The sequence below is a fragment of the Erithacus rubecula genome, assembly GCF_903797595.1.
Source record: "Erithacus rubecula genome assembly, chromosome: 2".
NCBI classification, from domain to species: Eukaryota; Metazoa; Chordata; class Aves; order Passeriformes; family Muscicapidae; genus Erithacus; species Erithacus rubecula.
In genome coordinates, this window is record NC_136685.1 from 17,981,662 (window position 1) to 18,005,952 (window position 24,291).

The 24,291-nt window shown below is 35.2% G+C and overlaps 1 protein-coding gene across 2 annotated transcripts in view; it reads left to right on the forward strand.

Moving 5' to 3' along the window:
* The window catches only part of PXDN (peroxidasin), a 79,428-nt gene that overhangs the window by 17,901 nt on the left and 37,236 nt on the right, over positions 1-24,291 (forward strand). Inside the window, exons 2-7 of one of the 2 annotated variants that reach the window (XM_079297494.1) lie at positions 6,553-6,624; positions 8,167-8,238; positions 14,664-14,735; positions 21,988-22,059; positions 22,638-22,709; positions 23,222-23,391. In XM_079297494.1, coding sequence (XP_079153620.1) covers positions 6,553-6,624; positions 8,167-8,238; positions 14,664-14,735; positions 21,988-22,059; positions 22,638-22,709; positions 23,222-23,391 — 530 coding nt within the window. The remainder of the gene's footprint in view (positions 1-6,552; positions 6,625-8,166; positions 8,239-14,663; positions 14,736-21,987; positions 22,060-22,637; positions 22,710-23,221; positions 23,392-24,291) is intronic. The other variant, XM_079297495.1, reaches the window with a different exon arrangement.

A 24,291-nucleotide genomic window follows, 5' to 3' on the forward strand; every position in this document is an offset into this window, starting at 1 on the left:
ATTACTGCAAGTAGGGTTGGGTTTCATTTTTTTAAAGTGGTGGCTGTGTCTTTGTTTGCTCAACAAAGTGACACATTTTTTTACAGGGCAGTAGTTAAGGCAGCATTAAAGTGCCATTGACATCATCCAGTTACTCCAGTGACTTGATTATATAACCTCTTTTGTGCAGTTTTCATGCTCTGCTCTGTTTGAATGTTGTTACTATGCTGATGGCTGTTTTTCATTTCCTGCTGGGATGACCTTGAATAAAAAAAGAATAAGAATAAAGTAGACATGAGCAATGTAGTCTTACTGGCATTTGCAGATTTTTTGTTCTGTATTGAGAAATATAGAAGTTTGGTGTTCAAGGTATAGGTTATTTCTGCTGGGTAGTAATTAATCTGCAATGGTTAGGAAAAAAAATTGTCTTATTTTGTTCTTTTGGATTTAGCAATGGTAAAATCATCTGGATATGACAATTCCTGCCTTATGAACACATCAGAAAAATGCTAAACATGATGGTAATTCTTTAACTTACATTATTGATTTAGCCTAATAAATCTAATAGATCTACAAATTTAATGTTTGTCTTATTAAATTGCTCCTTTTTTTTTTTTTTTTTTTTTTTTTTTTTTTTTTAGGAAAATGAGATTAGCTAGTCTGCACCTATTTTCCAGATTCAGTATCTATCACACAGCTGAAGGAGTTGATTTTCCATTTTGTCACTTGTTGCCAATCAGCATTTCATTCATTCAATCAGCTCTTTACAGATGAATGAATCCACTGCATTTCACACAGGCATCTTTTTCAGACTGTTTATGTCCCTCAATAGCAGAAAGTTATGACAATGATAAATCCATAATTTTAAAGTAGCTGGTATTATTTCTGCCACTATCTCCTTCTAATTTGTCAGATTCCAGTAATGAAGATTATATGACTATACACTTGGCAATCATTTATAGAAGAAGAGATTTAGCTTTAAATAGTTTTCACTGGACCTTTTAAAAGCATCTACCTTTGCAGCAGAGGTTGGACATTTGAAAACCTGTCCATTTTAAAAATACTTCAGACTGTAGTGTTGTTTCAGATTTTTTCATTTTGCTTCTGTGGTGATTTTGCTTAGCTGAGGAAATAGTTAATTCCTTAATAGTCTTAAATCAATGCTGAAATACTGGTTAATTACCTTGAAACAAGGAAATGAGATACTTGTCTTCACTGCTAATAAAAATCAGGATTTGGTTTCCTTGGTAAATGCTTTAGTATTTTGCTTTTCAATGAAGACTGATAATAAAAGTCATTAATGCAGCAGCATGGCATTTGAAACAGATATGACTAAGTTGGTTTCCTGCAAATTGCCTTTGTCTTGTACAAAGCTGACAGATACACAAGTATTTTCAATTTAAAGTATGAAACCAGAGACTAAAAAAAGATTAGCCCTTTAAAACTTCAGTTTAAATACGTTGTTCTAGTTTGCAGTGGTAAATCTGATGCATTTGCTTTATTCTGTATTTACAAATATGATTTTGGAGACACTCCTAGGGTTTGGGATTTTTAAAAAAATATTTTTGTTTTATTTACTCTCCTTTTCATGTAGTGTTCCTTAGCATGAATGTGTGAATGTGATCTTTAATCTATGATACCTGGGAGCAATATGCTGGTCAGTAGTTCCTAGAACAAATATAACAAGTGTAGGTGCAGTTTGGTGTTCAGGTTGTTCTGTTGTGTGTATTTAGTGTTATTAAGCAAATTAGAGGATATTTTCATTTTTGTACTGGAAAAGCTTTACAACAAATGCTCAAGAGATTAACAAACTATTAAAGGGATCTGAAGTGGGGAATTCCAGGTGATATGAAATAGTAAGTCTAACCAAAAAGTATGAAATAGCTTCATGTTGCAGAATTGGTTGGTGTCAGTACAGCTAATGAATGCAGCTGTGTGCCCTCCTAAGCCTTAAAAGTGAAAACAACAACAGATTTGTTCTTTAACATGAGAAGGAAATAGGATCAAAAGTCTATTTTTGCATTTATTTTTTTCAGTATCATCAGAGGTGTAAACAGAAAATTAAATTACACGTTGTGCTTAAAATCTTCATTTTGCATATAAAATTCACAACTTTTTGGTTCTGATACTAGATTTCAAATCTCTTTGTCTCGTTTCTGTGACATGCAGAATGAGTTTTTTTGTGAATGCCCTGATGTTATGCTTTGTATATATACAATATCTCCCAAGATAAATGTTTTTAATTACATCATCACTTAATACTGTGTTTCTGTAGCCATGTTACAATTGGCTAATTAAGTGTATCTATAGACAGTATTCTATGGAAGAAGTAGCATAACATGCTAAATTTTGGGTTTACTTTTTTTATTAAAGATCTTAATATGTGTCATGACAATTTCTTTTCTGACACAGATTAAAACTGAAGAAAATGAAAGCCATTTTTAATATACTCTCTCTAGCAATGGAGGGATCTTGGGGACATCCTCCAAGCCCTAATAAGTCACAGGATGGCCAGTCCTCAGGCAGAGATGAAAAGTACTTATCTGGGGTGGATCAAGCAGAGGAGAAGCCCTGGTGTCCTTTCTGCTACTACTCCAGCAGTTCTTTATAAGGAATTTTCACCTTTGTCCTGCTTAGGATGATACTTTTTGTAATAGCTGCTGACTAATGAGTGCTTATTATTTGAGATCAATAGGTTATGATTGGTGGAGTGATGACTGGGAGTGACCAGTTTTGGTGTTGAGTATCCACAATCTGATCCACAGGTGGATGCCTTTTGAAGTGTGTGATGAGAGCACACAATATGTTTTTCACAACCCTACTTTAAATCCATTTGACTTAGAATGGTTAATGATTTTTCTGAATTTGATGAAGCAACAGAATCCTTAAAATTCAAGTATATGCAAAAAGGGATCTGAAATAATATTATTAAAGTGCACAAAGTATAACCTTTTATAAAAGTAACAAAATTAAAATCCTTATCTTTCCACTTTGTATATTCCTTTGCAATTACTAGAAAAACAAAAGAATAAAGGAAAGCTGCACTTTAGGCATTTTATATAAAAAGTTAGTTTTACCTTGAGTTCATGGTTTGATCTAAGTAAAAGCAATCCTCTCAAAGAGATCACTGCATTTCAAACAGAGGGGTATGAAACTCCTGTAATTAATTCTTTGTTGAAGTTGTTTGATATTTAAGTTCAATATTGTACTTTTTCTGTGTACCCTGTGTGACTGTCATATTCCAAATATTTATTAGGGTCTTTAGTTTTTACAAAGTGATATTTTGTAAGCTTGCAATGAATTCATATGCCCCAATCGGGATGTTTTAACAGAAAAATCCTCATTACTGCACACTGTCAGTGCAAGCTTTAAAGAATATCCTGTAGTGCCAGGACGTGTCATAGAAGCATTGGATCTTATGGGGCAGTAATGTTTTTTAGTTTTCATATACTTAAAAATTTTCACTGTGTTTCATTAAGTATTGTTAAAAGTTAATTTTCAATGCTAAATTGGAAATAGTTAATAATGGGCAGTGTAGGGAGGAGAGCCAAGTGGATGTAGTTAGTTCGAAAAAAGAATTTATTTAAAACAGGATTAATTTTCATCCAGACAAAAGGTGTCTGCAGCACATTTCCAATTTGCTTTGTGACAGAAAACGAAACATACAAATATTGCATTTATTTATTCATATGCCATACATCTGGGTCGTACAGATCTTCCAGGTAGCAGCACAAAGGAAGCCTGCAAAGCAAGGCTATTTAGAGATTAGGAGGGGAAAATGCCAGTCAGTAACTAAATGCTTCCCTCAATCTGCTGCTTTAACCTCCTGGTGCACTCTGGCTGGTCAGTGGGAGTCAGGCTCGCTCTGCCCCAAGCACAGCATCCAGCCAGGATATCTCAGTTTGGGAGGGAGAAATGGGGAGCAGATAAAAGGTGAAGGAGAATTGAATGGGCAGGGAGCAGGCTTTTGTGAGTGAAAGTCATGTGGCACTGTTGGGCTGGAACTAGTCAGAAAAAAAAGGGTCAAGAAACATCATCATGCTGGTTGGCCACACACTATTTCAGCAACACAAAATGGCTTTGAAGATCTGCTCCATAGTGGCCTGCTTGTGCTGGCCATACTCATTTTTCAGTGTAGTCCTCATTCCTGCCATTCACTCTCCAAGGGATCATTTCCAATTGCTTTTGGGATTTTGCTCTGAGCTCTTCTGTTCCCTGAAATCATTCTGTTATCATAAGCTGGATATGATGTCTGTGCCATGGGGCCATGACATTTCAAACCTGGGTTTGTGGTTGGTTTTGGTTTTTTTCTATGATGGTATGACCATAGTGACTAAAGATTTTTGCTTTTTTTTTTTTTTCTTCTACTGAATCTGATTTTTGCCAATTCTGTTCGATGCAATCTTTCACTTCAGTAACTAGTCTTGTATATATTTTCCCCTTGCAGTTGGGTTACAGAGATTTCCTCTATTGTTTATGTCAATGGTATATGCCACACCACTTAAACTAAGGCATGCAATGTAAATTCTATTTCCTTTATCCACTGGTTGTATAGGAAAATTATGACAGTTTGACAGATTTCTTCCTTAGAAATCTTCAGTTGTTATGATTTATCTTTTTAATTTGTGAGCTGCCTAACTCTTTATTTTTGAGGGATTTTGTGCTGAAAATTAATGAAAATACTTGAGTGAACACTGAGAAATGTTACTTCCTTTGAAGAATTTTCAAAGAATGGACCAAAATTATAATCCTACATTTTAGTAAAATTAATGTTTTTCCCTTCAATTTTGATGTACTTGTAATATGGATTTTCAGTAAAACATATATATTCTTTTTAATTTTACTTACAGGTACAAAATATACAGTGCTCTAGAGAAAATTTGTGTGCTGTGTTCTATTGCAGCTCCTTTCTCATACCTTTATGTAGAATGAAAATGAATGGGTAGAATTTCAAACTTGATGTGTTCTTTAGCATGAACAATTTCATATGAGAAAAGCAGTAGTGTTAGGAGTTGAGATAAATGCCTCTATATATGGTATTACATGCAGCATAGTATAATAATATGAATTACTTTGCTTGGTGTTCCTAATCCCCAGTTATCCTCATGAGTTACTGCAGAGTAGATGGGACACATCAAAAAGGGGCTCATTTTATTGCTGACCCAGGGGCTTTCCTTGCTTGTATTCATGAAAGTTAAATTTTTATTTATTGTCTTTGCATTGCTGTTGGGAATAGCCTGCTTTTCATATAGATGAATGTATATTACTTTATATCTAAAAAAGAGAGGTTTTAGGAGCTAAATATTGCTAGTAGTCTGAGGCTTTTGAAAAAAAACTCAGTATCCAGTATTCCATTCACGAATATTGAATTTTTTGCACTTTAGATTATTTTAATCAAAACTAAAATGTTGCATTGGAACACAAAAAACTTTTAGATAATGTAGAAAAAGCAAGAAAAGTAAAGTGGTATGTCATGTCCAATGATTCTTATAGAGGGATCTGCAGTATCTTCTCTCAGTGCAGGATATGGCATTCCAGAGTTGTTTAGAATATCTTGGAGGTTCAGAGGCAGCATCTCCTTCTCATCAGGGATGTATATGTATGACACCCTGCCTCCTTTCCCCCTGGTCCTGTAGTCCTCCTCACACCTGAGTGTTCTCCCAGGAAGCTCATCCATTTTGCTTATCAGGCACAAAATTATTTCCTGGTTTTGGGTTCTTTTGCATGGGTTTATTGCTGGTTCTGACCACTTGGTTTTGAGGTGTTGGGATACAATAGCCAGAGATGGAGTCAGGGGAGAGCAGGAGGTGCAGAGGTGGGAAGCCCTGCTGCCTGCTCTCAGCAGAAGAGAGGGCTGGGACTGGCACAGCCAAGGTGTTTCCCCACATCCCTGCTCCTCTGCCACCTTGCTCCCCATCCCTGCTCTCTCTGCAGAAATAGGTTTTCTTCTTGGAGAAGTTCTCATTAAGCTATAGAGCTAACAGGAAACTGAAGGTGGTAAAAACATATAAAAAAAATTTAAAAATTTAAATAAAGAAATATATAATTTCAGTCAGCTGGGTTTACATGTTTTAAAAGCAAGACAACATAGGGCACTTTCAGAACTAAAGGATTGATTAGCTTGAAAGTCTTAACCTGTCTCTTCTTTTTCCTGATATTTTTTCCGATTGTTGCAAATGTTTCTATACCTATTCATTTATAAATAAGCATTTTTGTCCTATGGTGTTATTTAAAAACAACTTTTAAAATACAGAGACAATTCAGTTTAGTGAAATACTGAACAACCCACTACAAGTTGCTTCACTGTGGAAGAGAACATACTTCATGACCACAGGTTTGCCTTAGATACAGCCTTCAGCCTACCACTGTGGATGGATTTGGTGAATCCTCTGCCTAAACTTGTCATACAGCATTTGATTTTGTTTTGCTTTGGTCAAAAGCTGTGGTTTATGGACAGAGGCTGGTTAAACATCCCAAAAGACTTATGCTTAGTTCAGTTTTTCATATGAAAAAAATACATAGCTTTTTTAATAACATGTTTTGTTTGTCTTGTTTTTCTTTTTTATTCTACAGAGACCTAAGATTTAATAGGATTAAAGAAATCCAGCCTGGAGAGTTTAGACGGCTTAAAAACCTGAACACACTGTAAGTTCTTTTTCAAGCCTAAGACCCTTTTCCTTTTGACTTAATATCATCTGTTTTATAATGTGTTGTATTTGCTCACTTTTCATGGATAAGTAGTCTCATAACTTTGAGCTGTAATATTTACACAGGTGGGAGAAGTGGGGCTCAGGACCAAAATTTTTGAAGGCAAAACCAGGTTTATGTCTATCAAAAAAAAAAAAAAATTCATTCTAGTATTTTATTAATATATTTTAATTGAATTTCATGAAAAATGCAGGCCATTATTGTATGATTTTTTTGACATAGTGCTAAATTGCTCTGGTGGAATATCCCATGATATACCATGGGGTTACAAGAAAGCTGTTCAAAGGCTCAGATGTGCAAATGTATTACAGTTAAAAGTATTGGAGAAATTCTAATATTCTGAACTTTCCTATTCTATCGTGCTTACCAGCACTGGCAGGAGTCAAATGGTTTTGTTGCTACTGAGCTGCCTTTCATGGAAGTCTTTGTTATCATATACAATTGTGAAGATAAGTCTTTCTAAAAGACGTTTTACAGCCAATAATGCAATTAGTATGAGTATTATCATTTTAAATTCGTATATCCTCTATCATTCCTTCAGGCATCACTTTTTAAACAAATACATGTGTGTTTCTCTGTACATAATTTATGGTTGCAAATGTGACTGTTTCTCAGGACACAAGTAGTGTATGAACTGAGATAGACTGAGATCACTAAGTAGTGATATCAGTGAGTTTTGGATCACTACTTATCTGCAGCCACATCACAACAAATATACTGACACATCTTGTACTCTCTGCTCACACTAGAAGAAATGATAGGACTTTCACCAAAATGCGTATTGTCCAAACCTGTGCTGCCAAGATATTCTTACTAATTGTCCCTATTTCTATTCTCCTTTGATCATACCTCTATTTGTAGCTGATCTCCAATTTTGAATTACAATTTCTGCCAAATACCAAGCTCAAGTTTTAACTGTCCAAATCACTAATCTGATATCCACAAGTCCCAGATAAAGACAGGATACATTAAGTTTGAATTCCCTTCTCTTTGTGAAAGCAGTATATGAGGGATGAGTGCAAATCTCTGCATACAGACAGTTGTGTTCCTGTATGATGTAAAGGACCCAGTATAGAAGATATTGATAAGAAACATCTGAGAAAAGTCACTTCAATGCACCTGCTAGTGACAAATCTTTGTTTTTATCAAATTCAAACTGATGTTGACGCAGGAGTTTTTTTTCCCCCCCTTCAGCTACACCTCAGATACGTGCAAGAAACTACATTATTTCACTCTGGATGGGTCTTCTTGTTTCTTGTCTGTGTGTTTATCTTTGTTGCTGTTCTGATGGGTTTGGGTGTTTTTGTTTTTTTTTTAATTCTAATTTTTTCGGGTTTTCACCTGTGAGATAGTGGTTGAGCAGTTCTAAGAACATAAACTCTTTTTCTCTAACAGTTACTCTTAGGGGGAAAAAGCATTTTCTATTTAATGCTGGGTTTCTTTATGTTAAAATAAACAGTTGTTTATTTCTTTTTGTAGGCTTCTAAACAACAATCAAATCAAAAGAATTCCTAGTGGGGCATTTGAGGATCTTGAAAATCTGAAATATCTGTAAGTTAAATGAATATTATTTTCTTCATCATGTCACAGCTTCTTCAGTGGGAAAGTGTTCTGATCTGAGATGGTGATTTCTATCTGACTCACTATATCAGGAGATAAACTGCAATGAAAATCTGTGAAATTAATTTATGGGGTGGCGACAACTGTGTTTCTCTAAGTAGTTGCTAATAAAAGTCTGCTATCTATAGGTAATACATTTTAAAGGATTTACTAATTGCTGTTTGTTATATGCAACTTATAATTTAAAAAAGGTGTAGGAAACCACCTCTTCAATGGTTCACTGAAAGTACACAGGTACTTTTTGTCTTTTGAAAAGTGGTTTAAAAGTAGCTAGTCCAAAAGTTCTGTCTGCAGGAGCTTGTATCTTATCTAAGCTTATTAATGATCCCTAAATTTTTCACTGAATTCATAAGTGAAAAATTCAGTCAAACCCAAAATCCCAGAGTATGTATATGATTTGCTGCTAGTTCTAGGTCTTCAGTCAGCCTGTATATTTTAAGCTTAACTTCTCTCTTTTTTTACAAATATACTAAGGGTATTAATTATGTGAATAAACAGAAGGCATCAACATTTTTTTTTGTCTGTATAATAGACTAAAGCAGCATAGTAAGTTGTCATGGATTCTCAGCTCTAGTTTCTGAAGTCAACCTTATGAAGAGTAATTTAGACAAGTTTCACTCCATTGTCTTGGACTATTGATTGATGGTTACTTGAATTATGTACAGAAATAAAAGGTCACATTGAGATTTCATTGCTTTGGAAACAAATCGGAAGCTGAATTTTCCATGCAGTTTCAAGAATACAGCCATAAGACCTCTAAGGAGGTGGGAGCAGGGAAAAAATCCCATAAATTTGTGTAGATACATTAACTGTTTTTCCAAGCTGTTCTTGATTACATTTCCTGCTCTCATTTTTATGTGTATTGTCTTTCAATAATGGAATTGTTTAACCTGTGTACAATAGGAGGGAAAAGAATATTGAACAGACTGTTGCCAATGAATAATTAAATCCATGATGATTGTATTTGTTACAAGAAATGTTTACATGATGGTTATGGTAGTGTAGTATATAAGGTTTTGCTATGTGATGTTTGCAGAACTTCTTTCCATAGTCACCAACTGTACAAAGATTTTTCTTGGTTACCTCTTTGTTTTCACATGCCTGCCTGTAGTAAACGTGAAATGAAGCTTAACTATCAATGTGTTCAGTTCAATGAAAGAGCAAAAAAAGATAACTGAACTTGTTTTCATATACATGTAGTAATGGTTGTCAGTATCTATATTGTTAAGTGAAAGATCTTTGTATTTTCCTGTTGTTCCCTGGAAAATTTAAATATATAGTTCAGTGTGGTAATTTATTCAGCTGCAGAGAGCTCTTTAAAGCTATCCTTTTTTTGCAAAGGGGTTTTTGCCTGTTTCAATGGCTGTGAAAAATGTTTAAATGATACAGCCTTAAAATTACAAAAAATCTGATATGGTCAGGTTATCAATACAGAAGACTTAAATGTAACAAATCAATACCATTTAGCAGTGAAAATTGCAACTGAGTAACTGAATGCTAACTGTATATTGTAAAATGAAGGGAATAAAACAACACATTTCATTCCAATATGATCCACTGAAGTAGAAATCAGGGGGAAGAGAGCTCAGAATATACTATTATAAAGTAAATCACCTGGAAATATTGAGATTTCATATAATCTGGTCCTGTGGATATTTGCAAACCTAACTTGTATTGTCATGTTTCATAAAACTAGATCATTGATCCATGATGTTACTTCTGTTCTTATGACAACTTGTGCTGGATTGTATGTGGTTCTGAAAATGTATAATTCCCTGACTAATTTAAAACCTGTCATTTCTCAGTGGCCCTGATTTAGCAAAATGTGAGTATATATAATATAAAATCTATACCGATTAGTAAACATACATATATAAAACTAAGTAAAACTTCACAATGATATATTTTTATATAGAATATATAAGGTGTAACATAGCATATATATTTTTTAAAACAGTCTCTGAGAGATTAGGATTCATTCCTGTATGACTGCTGAAGATCAACTTTTTTTGCTTTCAAACAAAAATTTTTCCAGCAGGATCTAGATCAGGATTTTCAATCGCTTCTTTGTACTGTTTCCTTTCTGAAGTTGAGCTTAGAGTTTTGTGAGGAGTATATGTTACCAGAACTATCTGTCTGAAGAACACATTTTGATTAGAAAGAGCAATATTTTCTCAATTTTCTCTGCACTGGAAATATTAATCACTGTAAAAGTTGGTCTTTATACCATGAAAAGAATTGTGCATGTAATTTTTTAACCTTTTTTAAGGATTTTTTATCTTGTTCTATATGTAATAGAAATTCTGGCAATTATAAAAGCAGTTTTGTGTGATTTTGCTGTGTTGTTTGTGGTAATAATTTGATTTTGTATTAATATACTAAAGATTGGAAAGAAAGAAATGTAATTATTGTTGTGAAACTAAGAGGGTACTTTTTTTCCTGCTTCTCTGCTTTTCTGTCCATCTGTCTTTACTCTACATACCTTAGTCTTGACAATAAGGATCTTTAGTAAGCTTCCCAACCTTATAATATACATACAGGTAAACTTGTGGAAACTTCATAGGATAATACTTCCTAAGCCTAAAAGTCAACAGTTTCTTGTCCAAGAGAGAAGATAGCTGGGGATTGAAGGTAGACACATTATTACCATTTCAACATGTAAAATACTCAAAGATTTGGAATCAGAAGTGGGAAAAATGAAGGTAAGTTTAAAATGAAAGAATTCAGGAGGAGATAGGGAAAAATATATAATATAGGTTAGCTATTAAAAAAAGCCTTTTAGATAAAGAGAATATGTATTAGACATTTACAGAGCAATGATCTAGACAATGACATGAAGGAAGTGAAAGAAATAAAACTGGGGAATGAAATTAACTTTTTCAACAACATTGTATGTTTACTAGGTATGAAATGCATAGTTGAGGAAAACAGACATAGTGGGATTACCATAGGGAAATGGTAATTAACACTGTATGAAGTGTATCAGTTCCAGAAACGCTAACAGGGAGCATGAAAGTTTTGTTTTGTGTCTGGTGAATGAAGCAATAGTGGTAGGTGATGGTTTAGAGGTTGGCCAAAATGCACAGTTTGTGACCTGACCTTTCAGAATGAGATTAGGTCTCATTTCCTTCTGTGCCTTCTGCCACTCTTGCTGTCTTGGTCATGTTACTTTGTCCTCTGGGCACCTCCAGTGGTTCCAAATCTCTTTTCTTTCCAGTTCTTGTTGCTGGTTCCACTGTCTCCTTCATGTTCTGGTGTAAACATGTCTTTGGATGTTTGTTTACTTGTGAGATTTAACTCTACAGTGCCTGGATTTTTTGCCTTTTTTTTTTCCCTCCAGTTCCAAACAAATATATCTGAATCTTGCTTTCCTTGAATCACATGATTTTTAATATGGCCATTAAAAAAAGAAAAAAATGACACCCCCCCCCCCCCCCCAATAATATTATCATAGGCAATCTAGCAGCCTTTAAAATTAAAGCTAATTTTTCTCCTAAATTTTCTGGTAACTGATTACCTATTTGATAATTTCCTAAGAATATGACCAGTATCTCTGATATCTAGGAGCCTTGCCTGAATTTCTGGAAGAAAATGCTCTGTTTGTTTTTTGGGGGGGTTTTTTGGTGTTTTTTTTTCTTTTGTTTTGTTTTGTTGTGAATTTTTTTTTGTTTGTTAGTTTTGTTTTGTTTTGTTTTTTTTTTAACACTTCTAAAAGTAGGTATTATAATTTTTCAAAAATATGTCTTAATAGAATATATCCCTTTTTCATCTTAATCCACTATTTATTCATCTCCTGTAAAATTCTGCAAGAGAGCTTTAAAGTAAATTAAATGATAAATTGTTTTTTCCCTAATTGTACTAAATTTGTTTTCCGATAATGTAATTGAGATAAATTTTGACAACCTTTGTTAGAATTTAGCAGCCTTTATAAAGTTTTACTTCTGTAACACTCTATGTGCACAGTACCATTTTAGAGGGACAAATACTTTTTGTGAGTAATACTTACTTGTACTTTATATTCTATCATGTCTCTCTCCATTCAGCAAATGATATATTTTTGTTTCTGTTATATCCTCAGTGAAACACACAATTAAATGGAAGTGTGGTTAACACATTTGTCATAGGACATGTAGCCCTGAGGCTGCTGGGGTTTCTCTGTGAAGGGAGGATATGGTTGACTGAGGTTGGTTGAGTTGAGTTTCCTGCAGCTGAGGTTTTTCTGGTCAGAATGGAAAAAGCTCTGGTTTAAAGCTGAATCCCAAATAAAGGCTCACTGCAGTGGCTTGGTAAGAACTCCTAAAGGCTGCTCCCTTCCCTGCAGTGTGGTGGTAAAAGCCTGAAATACCACAATCATTACCCAGTCTAACTCACCTCTGAGTTTTACTCTCTATCTTCTTTTGTCTGCAGAGAGTAAATAAAAGTTATATGAATGATTGTGGTAAAACTTTTTAAAAATCTGAGTAATTTGGATTTTTTAAATAAAATTGTTGAAATGCCCACAAGTGATAATTAACTGAGGGTGGTTATAAAAACTAAGACCACTTTGGTTCTCTGCTTTGAACAGAAATTTAGTACTCAGAAATAAGAGGGATTTCCACACTGCCAAGTGGAATTAAGTGTATTAGTAAAGATAAATAACACTTCGGTTGTTCAGTCCTTGAAATTTTCTAAGGAGAGAAAAGGCGTGTTTAAAATTCTCACAGCAAAATAAGATAGGAATTGAATATCAAACAGAGAGGAAAATTAATTGTAATGACTGTGATCCCCAAATGAGCTGGTAAATCTGAACCTAGGCAAATATTTTAATGCTCATGAAATATTTTTTCAAATAAAATTAAAAGCAGTTCCAGAAAAAAAAAATCGCGGTTTCCAAATTATTTTTGAAGTTTTTACAGTAATTGCACATGACAGTAATTTTTTTCTGGTTTTGAATATTTTCCAAACCTCAGAAATTTTTACTTGCATATTACCTGTTGTTGGAAGAGCTCTGCTTTTTTATTCAGATGCATATCTACATTAATAAAGCACACAGGAATCTCTGTATATTTATGTGTTTGATTCTGAGCAAGCAGTGCATTGGAAAAGTTAATTTACACTCAAAGGAAGGATACTGCTCCTTATTGTTCCCCAAAATTGTCACTAGTTGAATATCAAATACCTACAGCTTCTTTCCTTGTTAGGGCCTATTGTGAAATGTTGGCCATTGTCACATCAGTGTAAAAACTTCCACCACCTCCAGCAGAGACAGTATTTTTTCTGTTGCATCAAAAGGACTTTGCAGTATTTCCAGTAAGCTACTGAAAACTGTAATAATAGAAAACCCAAAACCACTACTAATAAGATGCCTGCTAATAAAGTCATTTGTGGTACAAAGTCTCTTCATCCCCTTTTCATAGAAACTCATGCCTGATTAACTGAGTTTCAAATCATTTGTCAAATAATTTGAAAAAGTTCTTAACTGCAAACCTGTGCCTATCCTAACACAAAAAGTGACTGACACTGAACTCCTAAAGTATTTTCATTTGCTGCCTCCATGCAGAAACTCTAGTCATCAGCTAAACTGTGTGATTTTTGTCCAATAGCCCCTCACTGAACCATCCTTGCTGCTAAGAGCATGATGAACATGAGCACATACTCATCCTTCCTGATTTATTTTAATTCCATAAAATAGTTATAGGCAACATATGTGATCATACTGATACTCTGCATGTTTATTCTATTTACATTATAGAGTATCAATGGGATGTCCATTTTCTACACAGTGATAAAACAAATATGTAGTGCTACTTTATGGATGTGATATCAACATTTTAACTTGTATTTTTTTGTGAGTATTCCAAAGGTGACAGAGTTACAGAAATTTCCAGTTTCTCACTGTTTGTTCTTTAAGTCTAGTAAAAGACTCACTCTATCCTAATTTGAGTATTTGTACCAGTATTCAGATGAGATATTTTAAAGAAAATAAGAGGCCAGTGGCATCCCTGGTGTGTTCTGGTAAAGGCACTTCTAATGCAATTCTGTCCCATTGAGTTGAAATTTATTTTGACTTTTTGCAAATCAATCAAGAAAACAATGGACAAAAATCCGTAAGTGATACCATGAGCACTGGGAAGCCCAAGTCCATCCCTGTATCAGCCTCAGAGCCTTAAAGGCCCCAGACTTTTGCTTTTTCTAGTAGATATTTGGGATAAAATCTCAAGGACAGAATATTTTTATGTTTTCAGTTTTTGATTTGTATTTTTTTTTTTCTAATATGTAGTTGAAAAACTGTCTTCACGTGTCAACTTAATTCTTCTTTTCCACCTTCATGTAGCTCTTGTTTGTGTACTAATATTACTGATTGTTTCTTGTTTCAGCTATTTGTACAAGAATGAAATCCAGTCAATTGACAGGCAAGCATTTAAAGGACTTGCCTCTCTAGAACAACTGTAAGTGCCTTTTCTCTTCTGTGCTGTCATCTCCATGGTTCCCCTGCAGAGGAAAAGTGCACGCCTTGATCCGTACATCCTACCTGCATGCTCTGCATGTCTGCACCCCCTGGGTTGGGCAGAGAGCCCCATAATCATTTGCATGTCAAAAAAACCACAATTGATCTCTGTGTCAAGTTCCTCATTTCTATGTTTGTCTTTTATTTGTGATTTGCATTCTTGATGTCCCTGTACATTGTTACGTAGTTTGACAAAGAAGAATTATTGTGGAAAATGTTGAAAACTAATGTGTATTTCTTAGAGAGAGATTCTGCTTTCATTTCTGCAGGTTTTTATGGTATCTCAATTCCTTTGACTGCAGCAGTTACTTTGTTTTATGCAGGATAACTAAAGCTGAATTAGCCTCTGCAAGTTCAACCCAGTTTTGTTATACTGTGAAACAAGAATAGTTTTATAAATAAAAACCTTGCTATTATTTATGTGTATTAATCATTGCTATGTACGGATGTTTAAAAAGTAAGGAAGTTCATGATTTGCAATGTAGATGTTTCAGTACTGTCCTCCAGAAAGATCAATTAAATCATACTTCTTTTCCTGTATTAAGAATCATTTTTACTGAAAAAAAGAAGAATGCAGTCCTAAGCATAACAAAACTCACTTGTAATGAGTATTCCATTAAGTTCAACTATATTTTGTTTCATAATCACAAATTATTGTAGGAGAGACTATGAATTGCTGGCGTGAGTCCAGAGAAGGGCAGTGAAGGGGCTGGAGCGCAAATCCTGTGAGGAGCAGCTGAAGGAGTTGTTTAGTTTGGAGAAAAGGAGGCTCAGTGGAGACCTTACTTCTCTCTACCTGAAACGAGATTGTAGTGAGTTGGGGAGTGGTGTCTTCTCCCAGGTAACAAGTGACAGGTTTAGATTGGATATTAGGAAAAAAAAATCATGGAAAGGGTGGTAAAGCATTGAAACAGGCTGTCCAGGGAAGCAGTGGAGTCACTTTTGGAAGTGTTCAAGAAATGACTGGATATTGCACTTTGAGGTCACAGTTTAGTGATGAACATGGTTGTGGTGCTAGGTTGATGGTTAGACTTGAAAATCCTAAACTTCTTTTCTAGCCTTAACAATTCTATGACTCTATGATCAGAAAGCACTGCTCTACATTCATTGTGATAATGTTTAGAAAAAGGAAAAAGCTGTAAATGTGTAGTTGTTTCACAGTTTGACTACCAAATAATAGTAGTAAATCAATGAGTTTTGTAGTGTATAAATTGGGGGCTGAATATAAATTTTTAAACTCTTGAAAGGAATCAGTGTATTACAAATGTTCTGTATGTACCAGCTTCCTTGTTACTGTAAACCTCTAATGGGTATTAGTAGACACAGAATATATATGAAATAAAATGACTCTTCATGTGGGTACAAAATCATATATGCTCCTTTTAGATGCCTTTGGAAGGAGGAGCTTCTATGTAAAACAAAAATGTTAATTATAAAAAGTATATAATTATGCAATTTTTCCTTAATACCTTTCTCTTCCTTCTGCTTTTACTCTAGAAATTATTACTGCACCATATTGACAGCAACTGGTAGGGCTTATTTGCATGCTAATAGCAATACTTAATTTCTGTGTAGAATTTGGGACGCTGAGAATTGAATTACTAATGTTTCCAAAATAATGTTCTTCCCATGCCCAAGCCTCATATGCTGCAAGAGGCAATATTTGCCCTTTTTTCTTGTGTTCCTTTTTGCTGTTGATCTATGTTATTACTGAAAAACATGAATCAGTTGGAAATATTAGCACCTTCTGAATGCACTTTTCCACTCAGTGGCAGTTAAGCCTGTCTGTGATACCACAGTGTATCAGCTTAAGCTCAAGCTTTTGAGACATCAACATTATTCAGCATGAAATAGATTCAAACTCAGGGCTTGAGTCTCACCTCTAGCTGGGAATTATGGAAATGGAGCCTGGCAGAGTCAGTGCTCATTGCCTGCCCGTGTGTCGTGGCAACACCTGCAGCTGCTGGGGAATGGAGGCAGGTGTTCCCCATTCCTCTTCTTTCCTAAACAGAGAGCTTGCCAGGAGGGAAAATGGGAGCACATGGAGCCAATGGCAGGCACAGAAATAAATGCAAGGGAGAATACTCTTTAAGATTTTTAGTTTATGAGAGATTTGGGATTTATGCATCTTAGGCATAAAAATATGTTCTGGCTCTACTGGGTCTGTTTTATCACATTAGCTTTGGAGAAAAACTGCTGACAAGACAAGAGTTACTCTTGGCAAGAAAATTCCCAAGTGTCCTAATTTCAGTTTTGAACTGTATTGACTAAGTTGATGTTTCTGCATTTGAGGTCTCTGTGGCCTCAAGTTATCAAATACATTTTGCTACTGGTTGTGTTAACTCAGCCAAATGCTGTTGTCAGTACTCAGCAGAGTTCTCAGAAGCAGACACTGTGGACCACATTTCAGGGAAAGGCTTGTTTCAGAGCAATTTCTTCTGCTCCAGTGAAGCAGAATTCAACTGGTAGCTGCTTTTTAAAAAATACCTGAACAGCAAAGCAAACACATTTTTGATGATTGTTGTTGTTAACAGAAACTAAATGTAGTTAGATTTAGGAGGCCTGTTGCATGTATAAGGAACAAAACCCCCCAAGTATTTACTGCAGCTGGCAGGTTCCTCCTTAAACCTCTGCAGCAGAATTCTTAGCTGCTGATGTAGTCAAAATAGCTTTTCCTTTGGAAATTTCTGCCAAGGGAATAAGATCTTTGAATCAGATCTTGAAACCATTTGTGCTAGGGTAAATTCTGAAGAGAAATTGTAGTTTCAGGTACTTGAACACACTGACCCACACATACTTCATCACCTAACTTTTCATCTGTGGCTGGGCAAGAAGGGAGAGAGTCAGCTGATGAAAAGTAGGTGCTTAGTACCAGTTTAGACACTGTTAAATCTGCAAGACATGTTTGGGTCTGGCAAAGACAGCAGAAAGTTGCAGGAAATGTGAATTTTTTCAGAGCAGCAGGCAGATTGCAGACAGAACACCAAAAAGGCAAGGAGGGCTGCCTCTGTGTGCTCTGTGACTGTGTGCCTGGGCTGGACAGCTGAGACCCACCTGAAATGTCACAAACACCCTGCTTGGGACATCATGAGTTTGGATCCCAAGGTCTGTCTCTGAATGGAGTCCATTTCCAGATGTGTTTACACTGCTTTGCTTCCAAATATCTGTCATATTTTTGAGATTTCAGCTTATGAGTTGTATGTATCAGGGGCAAAAAGTGTACTCCCCACTATTTAACTAGTGGGATCCCCCAAATATTAACTGAATTATTTAAATCGATTCACCTAATCCTAGTTATGTATTTTCTTTTAACTTTCATATAAAATACTAATTTTGTTCTTTATAAGCTGTTATTAGTTATGATGTAGTTTATGTACATATATACAAATTTAGGGGGAATTAATAGACAAAGACCTAAACTAACATATAGTTATGCAGTTTGTTATATAAAGTTTATTTGCCTCGATTCAGTTCTCAGTAATTTTGGAGTGTTGCTATTTATTTTCTTGTTTTATACTACAAGTTCCTGATTTTTACATGACTCTATCAGCAGTTATGCACATTTAACACAGTGGAGTCTGTGTAAAGTTGCTGCTAAAACTATTTATGGGAAGGAATAATGGAACATAATAAACAAACAAACAAACCCAAAAGTTTGCTGTGTCTCAAGACAGAGGTCTTGGGAAATATATGCTTATTATTCTACAATAAGATCAGCTAGGGACAGCAAACTGGAAACATGTCTAGCCTTATTTTAAAAATCTTCTTCAGTGAAGATTCCATAATCTCCTTAAGTATCCTGTTCCAATATTTTATATCAATAGCAAAACATACATTTGAATCTTTTCCCTTGTGTTTTAAAGCTGCTACTGGTTTTCCCTGAGCAGGGAAAGCTCTTTGATAAATATGGAATATATATGTGTGTTCATTCTCTTTCAAATAATTAAAAGGGCAAACATGCTGTTTAAACATTCAGAACACAGTTTATACTCAGCTGATGGGTTAGTAATGGGTTCCCCTGAGATGTGATGATACTATTAAAAAAAGAACAATTGGCATATAATAAATGTACTCCCCCACAAAAACCACAAAGCTACATAAGATATAATCCTAAATTTAGTGCTGTGAAAAATGCCACTGAAACTGAATTTTTCTGTAAATTTTTGTCCTACAAGATTAATAATAAGAAAGACAATCTATGCTATTCTTATTTGATAAAATCTTATTCTTCCTCTTGATGTGTTTCATTTGGACTTTTTTCCCTATAAGTATTTCCTTTCCTTCTGTTTAATTCTTGATAGTGAGTTTAGAATTAAAAAAGAAAGACATGTAGCTATTTGAAAATTGTTCTTGCATGCTTTTTCTTTCAATTTTCGTTCTGAAAGACTTTTAAATATCTAATTTATTACATGCTACTACTGGTTTTAGTGTTTTGTAATCTGAATACAAAAGATGCCTATAAAGATGCCAATGTGAGATTATTTCCTTAATAAGCTTACCTTTAAAGTGAATTTTAAATCCAAGAAATTACCATATTAATTAAAATGTTAAAATATACCTTTACAAAACTTTAATCTTGTACATAGAAGAAAATAATAGACGTGGTAAACCTAAGTGATAAAACAGGATTAAAGTATAGGTCATAATGCCAAGGATTTTTATTCTCTTTATTGTAGACTTAAAATGCAGTCTGGTTTCTGCATCTATTTATTTTGAATTAAAAATTATTTTGGCCAGATATTTAACACCTTGTTCTATTAATAAATTGAGTGATAAGTTGCTCAGGACATTTTTAGGTCATAATTTAAAGACCTGCAAAACCCAGCTACTTTGTGTAGCCCAACTGATGTGAGGCAGTTGAGAATATTTTCGTGATTTGATTTTTTTAGGTACTTTAGACAGCCTGATATCTGATGAGGTAAAGTTAGCTGTTATAATGTTCTTCAGCACCTGAATTATTGTTTTTGTATCTGCAATGATCTGTTCTTATAAACAAGGCAATGTTTATAACAGAAATGTTTTTATTTAATTTGTTTGGGAAAACAAGGTAACTTTTTAGGTACATATTGATTACATCTGTAATTCTAATAGTCCTGAGTACTAAACAGCCATTATGGGCTGCTGGTTTGAGTTTTTCAATGTATACACTACTTAAACTGTCTGAGAGAGGTATTCTTTCTTTTTCTCTCTTTCTAATTTCATCCTGATTCATGCCCTGAAGAAGGGGTTGTGTGCCTCTTTTGTGTGTGTCTACTTTTACCAGTGCCATTTTTTGTTTGAATAAGAGGTGCCTACAAATCTTGCCTTACCAATGCCAAAGAAATATGAGAGATGAATTTATTTGAAATAAAAAGAGATGTGTTTGCAAGGTGCTCATGAGGCATAAAAATGCAAGTAGAATTAAGATGGTTAAAAAGGAAAAAAAAATCACTGCTGCCTGCAAAAGAAATGGTGATTGTAGTTTTTTCCAAAAGAAAGCTGCTGCAGAGGTACCAACCCTATAGTTGTGCCTGGTTTTTCCTTTTGTCCTCTTTCATTGTAGTGATCTCCACCTTGCCTTGCCCCCTCCCAGATGTTGCTGATCCTGGAAGGTGGAGCAGAGCCTCATGGCTGGCTCTGCACTGTCCTTGTCCTGCCAGTCCTTCCTCACTGAGGTCTCTCTTCTCTCTGCTGGCAAATCAAATCAACCTTGCAGGAAATACCTGCCTTTGAGATGTGTCTTTTTAATTTAGGAGAAATCACCCTGCAGTTTTAAAGGGAGATGAAAACAGGCAATCCCAGCAAGGTGATGCAGTTCTTGATTCTTCCTGCTAACAAGACCATCCTCTATGCTCAGTATACTCTGTGGGCACGGCTGGCACTGGCAGTAGGCAGAGTTGACACTGGATGTGCTTGATCAGGGCCGTGCTGGTTTGTTGGTTTTCCTGTGCTCCCCACTCAGTGCCCCTGGCACCGCTCGCTGGCTCGTGCTGCTGCTGGGAGGCTGCCAGGCACGAGCCTGGCTTCCCTGCACGCGCCTTCCAGGGCTCCCTGCAATCCTTCCTTGGCTGGAATCACTGCTTCTGCCTGCTTTCCCCTCTGCACAGCCACCAGCTGCCTCAGCACAGGCAAATCCCCGTGTCCTTGTCCTTTTCATGCTCAGGGACTGATGTTCAGGAGACGCCGAGCTCTGAGTTGTCCTCACTGTTTTTAAATGACACGGTTTTTTTGTTCTCCAGTGATTCCTCTATATGCACTTTCTCCAGAGGTTCCTGAGTTTGACAGAGGTCAAATAGGAAACTTAGAGTTTTGAATGCATTTGGATATAACCAGGATCCAAAGTCTATAAATCATTTCACGTTTTCTTGTGCCAGTGTTATCTATTACATCTTGTTTTCTCATCTGTAAGGTTAAGGAGTATCTCCACAAAATAGTCAATGCTGGAATAATCCTGCCTTTGCAATCCATTTTCACAACAGTTACAGATTAATAGTCTAGTTAATAATCTTACTGTATTAACTTTCTCAAATTTTACAGCATTAACAGCTGTGTAGATTTATTGTTGTGTAATGATAATAGCTTGTATAAGCATCAAGAGTGCATCAAACAGCATCAATTGCTAGGAAACCCTTTGTCTAAAGTCAAATTAGTTCAAACTTGGGTTTATATTACAAATTTGGTTTTGAGAGCATTCACAGCTTTAAATGCCAGTGTTCATGAACTAGAGAAGGTTATTTCTCATCATCTGTTGAAGCTTTCACTCCTAGAAATTAAAACATTTGCCCATGAAAAATGTTATTGTGCTGGAAACTGTGAATGTTTTCTAAATAACCTCTAACGTTTTTTCCTGTAAGAAAATAATAATTATATTTTTTCAATATATTTTTTTCAAGCATGCATACAATGAACATCAGACTTGGCAAAATAGTGTTCAAAGTATTATCTCCAAAATCTCCAAAGCAATATTTGGGGTTTTTTGCCTATCTGTGTACACACACACACTCTCAATGTAGCAATCTGCAAACCCTTCTTTGATTGTCATGTCTTTTATTTCTCAGATTCAAATCTGAGATTCAGATTGTAACTGAAAAAAGCTGCTACATCACTATGGCCATTTAGATCTGTAAACAGTATGGAATCAATAAATTCTTTAAATATTTCACCAATTAAGATAATTGTTTCAGTATTTTTCTTTTTGTTTAACATATTTCCAGGTATCTGCACTTTAATCAAATAGAAACGTTGGAACCTGAATCCTTTACTCATCTTCCAAAACTTGAAAGGCTGTAAGTTTGTTTTTCTTGGGGTAAGATTCAGAAGACAGCTTGCTTCCTTGTTTGAATTAAATCAAGCATTTGAAACTAAAATATAATATTTTTATCATTGCCATAGATTGTTTTTAATCCAATTTTTTTTTACTGTAACTACTATGTAGTCTTTCCAAGAACACTTTGGTGAGGCTGACCTAAGAGGCATGCAGAAGTGAGCATTGCCTGTGGTTTATTTTTCTTTTGCAAAACTATTTCCCAAAGATCTGTGATCAATGTTTAGCCTAAAATAAATGTTGTGAATGAAGAACTAGGCAATTTATTTAGGACTTTTTATTTTTTAAATTTCTAACTTCAATACTTATGAACTCCCTTTTTTGTAGTTACTTATGGCTTTTCTTTCCCCGCATGGACATGCCCAAGTGTACCTTGGAGGCCACTTGAAAAATAGCAGATCAGAGTTGCTGAATAGGTTCAATTCTTTTCTTAAATTTTCTTAGATTACATTTTCCCAAAAACCTTCCAGAAGTATGTATATTAAATGAATACATCACAAAAATCTGAATTATTACATGCATATTTCTGTGTTTTAACAGGTTTTTGCATAACAACAGAATAGCTCATTTGGTTCCTGGAACATTTAGTCATTTAGAATCTATGAAGAGATTGTAAGTAAATTGAACTATTATTGAACTAATGAAATCTTAAATAACCCAATTAGACTCTATTTTCTCTTGCAATATTTATCTTCCTTACAAATGCCTTTTGTGGTGTAATTGTTTTAAATACTAAATATTTTTTTTCTTAACTGTGCTCCAGTGCGTAGATTAAGAACATCATTTTATATCTATTTTCTTTGGTTACTGACTAAAGTTTATTTCCTATATTGGGATTATTTGTAGTCATTGTTTTTTAGATTGAGTTATACATATAGCTTACTCTTTGGGCAGTAAAAATAATACACCTTCTTCTAATAAAACCTACCAGAATGCCTACAAGCAAGTAACCATGTTAGTTGCCACGTTAACCAGTAACTTGTTGGCATGAAGAGCCAAGTATTGATGTTGGCTATTGCCTGTATTCACGGATAAAGGCACTGCTCTATTTACAGAGCTGTGTTATCCTATCAAAGTGTCTGGGGCTTGCTGACAGGGCTGTGGCTGCTCCTTGTTTTGCTCAGGCGTTTGGACTCCAACGCTCTTCACTGCGACTGTGAAATCCTGTGGCTGGCGGAGCTGCTCAAGACGTACGCGGAGTCGGGCAACGCCCAGGCAGCGGCCACCTGTGAGTACCCACGGAGGATCCAGGGGAGATCAGTGGCCACCATAACACCAGAGGAGCTCAACTGTGGTGGGTTTGCCACTTCCTGGTGGCTTATTTATTATTTAATGGGTAACATAGACCTAAACTGTATTTTTGGGGAAATTAGAATTTGTTGTTCTGTTTATTAACGCTGATGACTTCTGGTTAATTTTAGTTATTTCTAGAAATCTCACTGTGTACCTTCTCTGTTCTTGTGTGCTTATGACAGAATTGATTGCTTTTGCCCTTTTATAATTATAATTCTTTAATGAAACAAATGTAACCATGTTTGAAATTTCCTGTTGAAGAACTAGCAGTGATTATTCTGAAGGAGTTTATTTTTCCCTTTTATATTTCACTTCTGATCATAACAGGATTGTCACCTAGGGTATATGGTGTTGCATTAATATTATTTGGTGTCACTTACTCCCTTCTGTATGAGGGAAAGGAAGGAAAGAAGATTTACTGAATTGCTCCTAATGACACAGTTCTTGCCTTTAAAATTTTTGTTTATGAATTGGGTTTGGGCCACTCAATTTTTTTTTTAGTCAGCTAGAATTACAAAGAGTGTCCCCCACAGTGCCTGAAACCCTCTGACACTGAGGATTAATGGACAAGCACTTTTGTAATCCTTCTGTAAATCTATATTCCTTCACCCTAGGGGGTGCAAAAGCTTGGTCCCACGGGCACCCTGGGACTTGGCCCAGCACTCTTTTGTTCTGAAATCAAAATGTAAATTTCTCATCAAGCTATGGGCATTAGCCTGCCCACCAATGAAATGAAGCCAAGGTATAAAAGAAGCAAATTGTCCTTTTGGTTGTGTGTTGGATATAGCTCTGATCATGAGAACTATGACAATAAGCATCTACAAGGTTCTTGCAAAAGACAGTACAAAGGGAATTTGGTGCAAGAATAGTGCACATGGCATCCTTCCAGCTTTTTGAACAT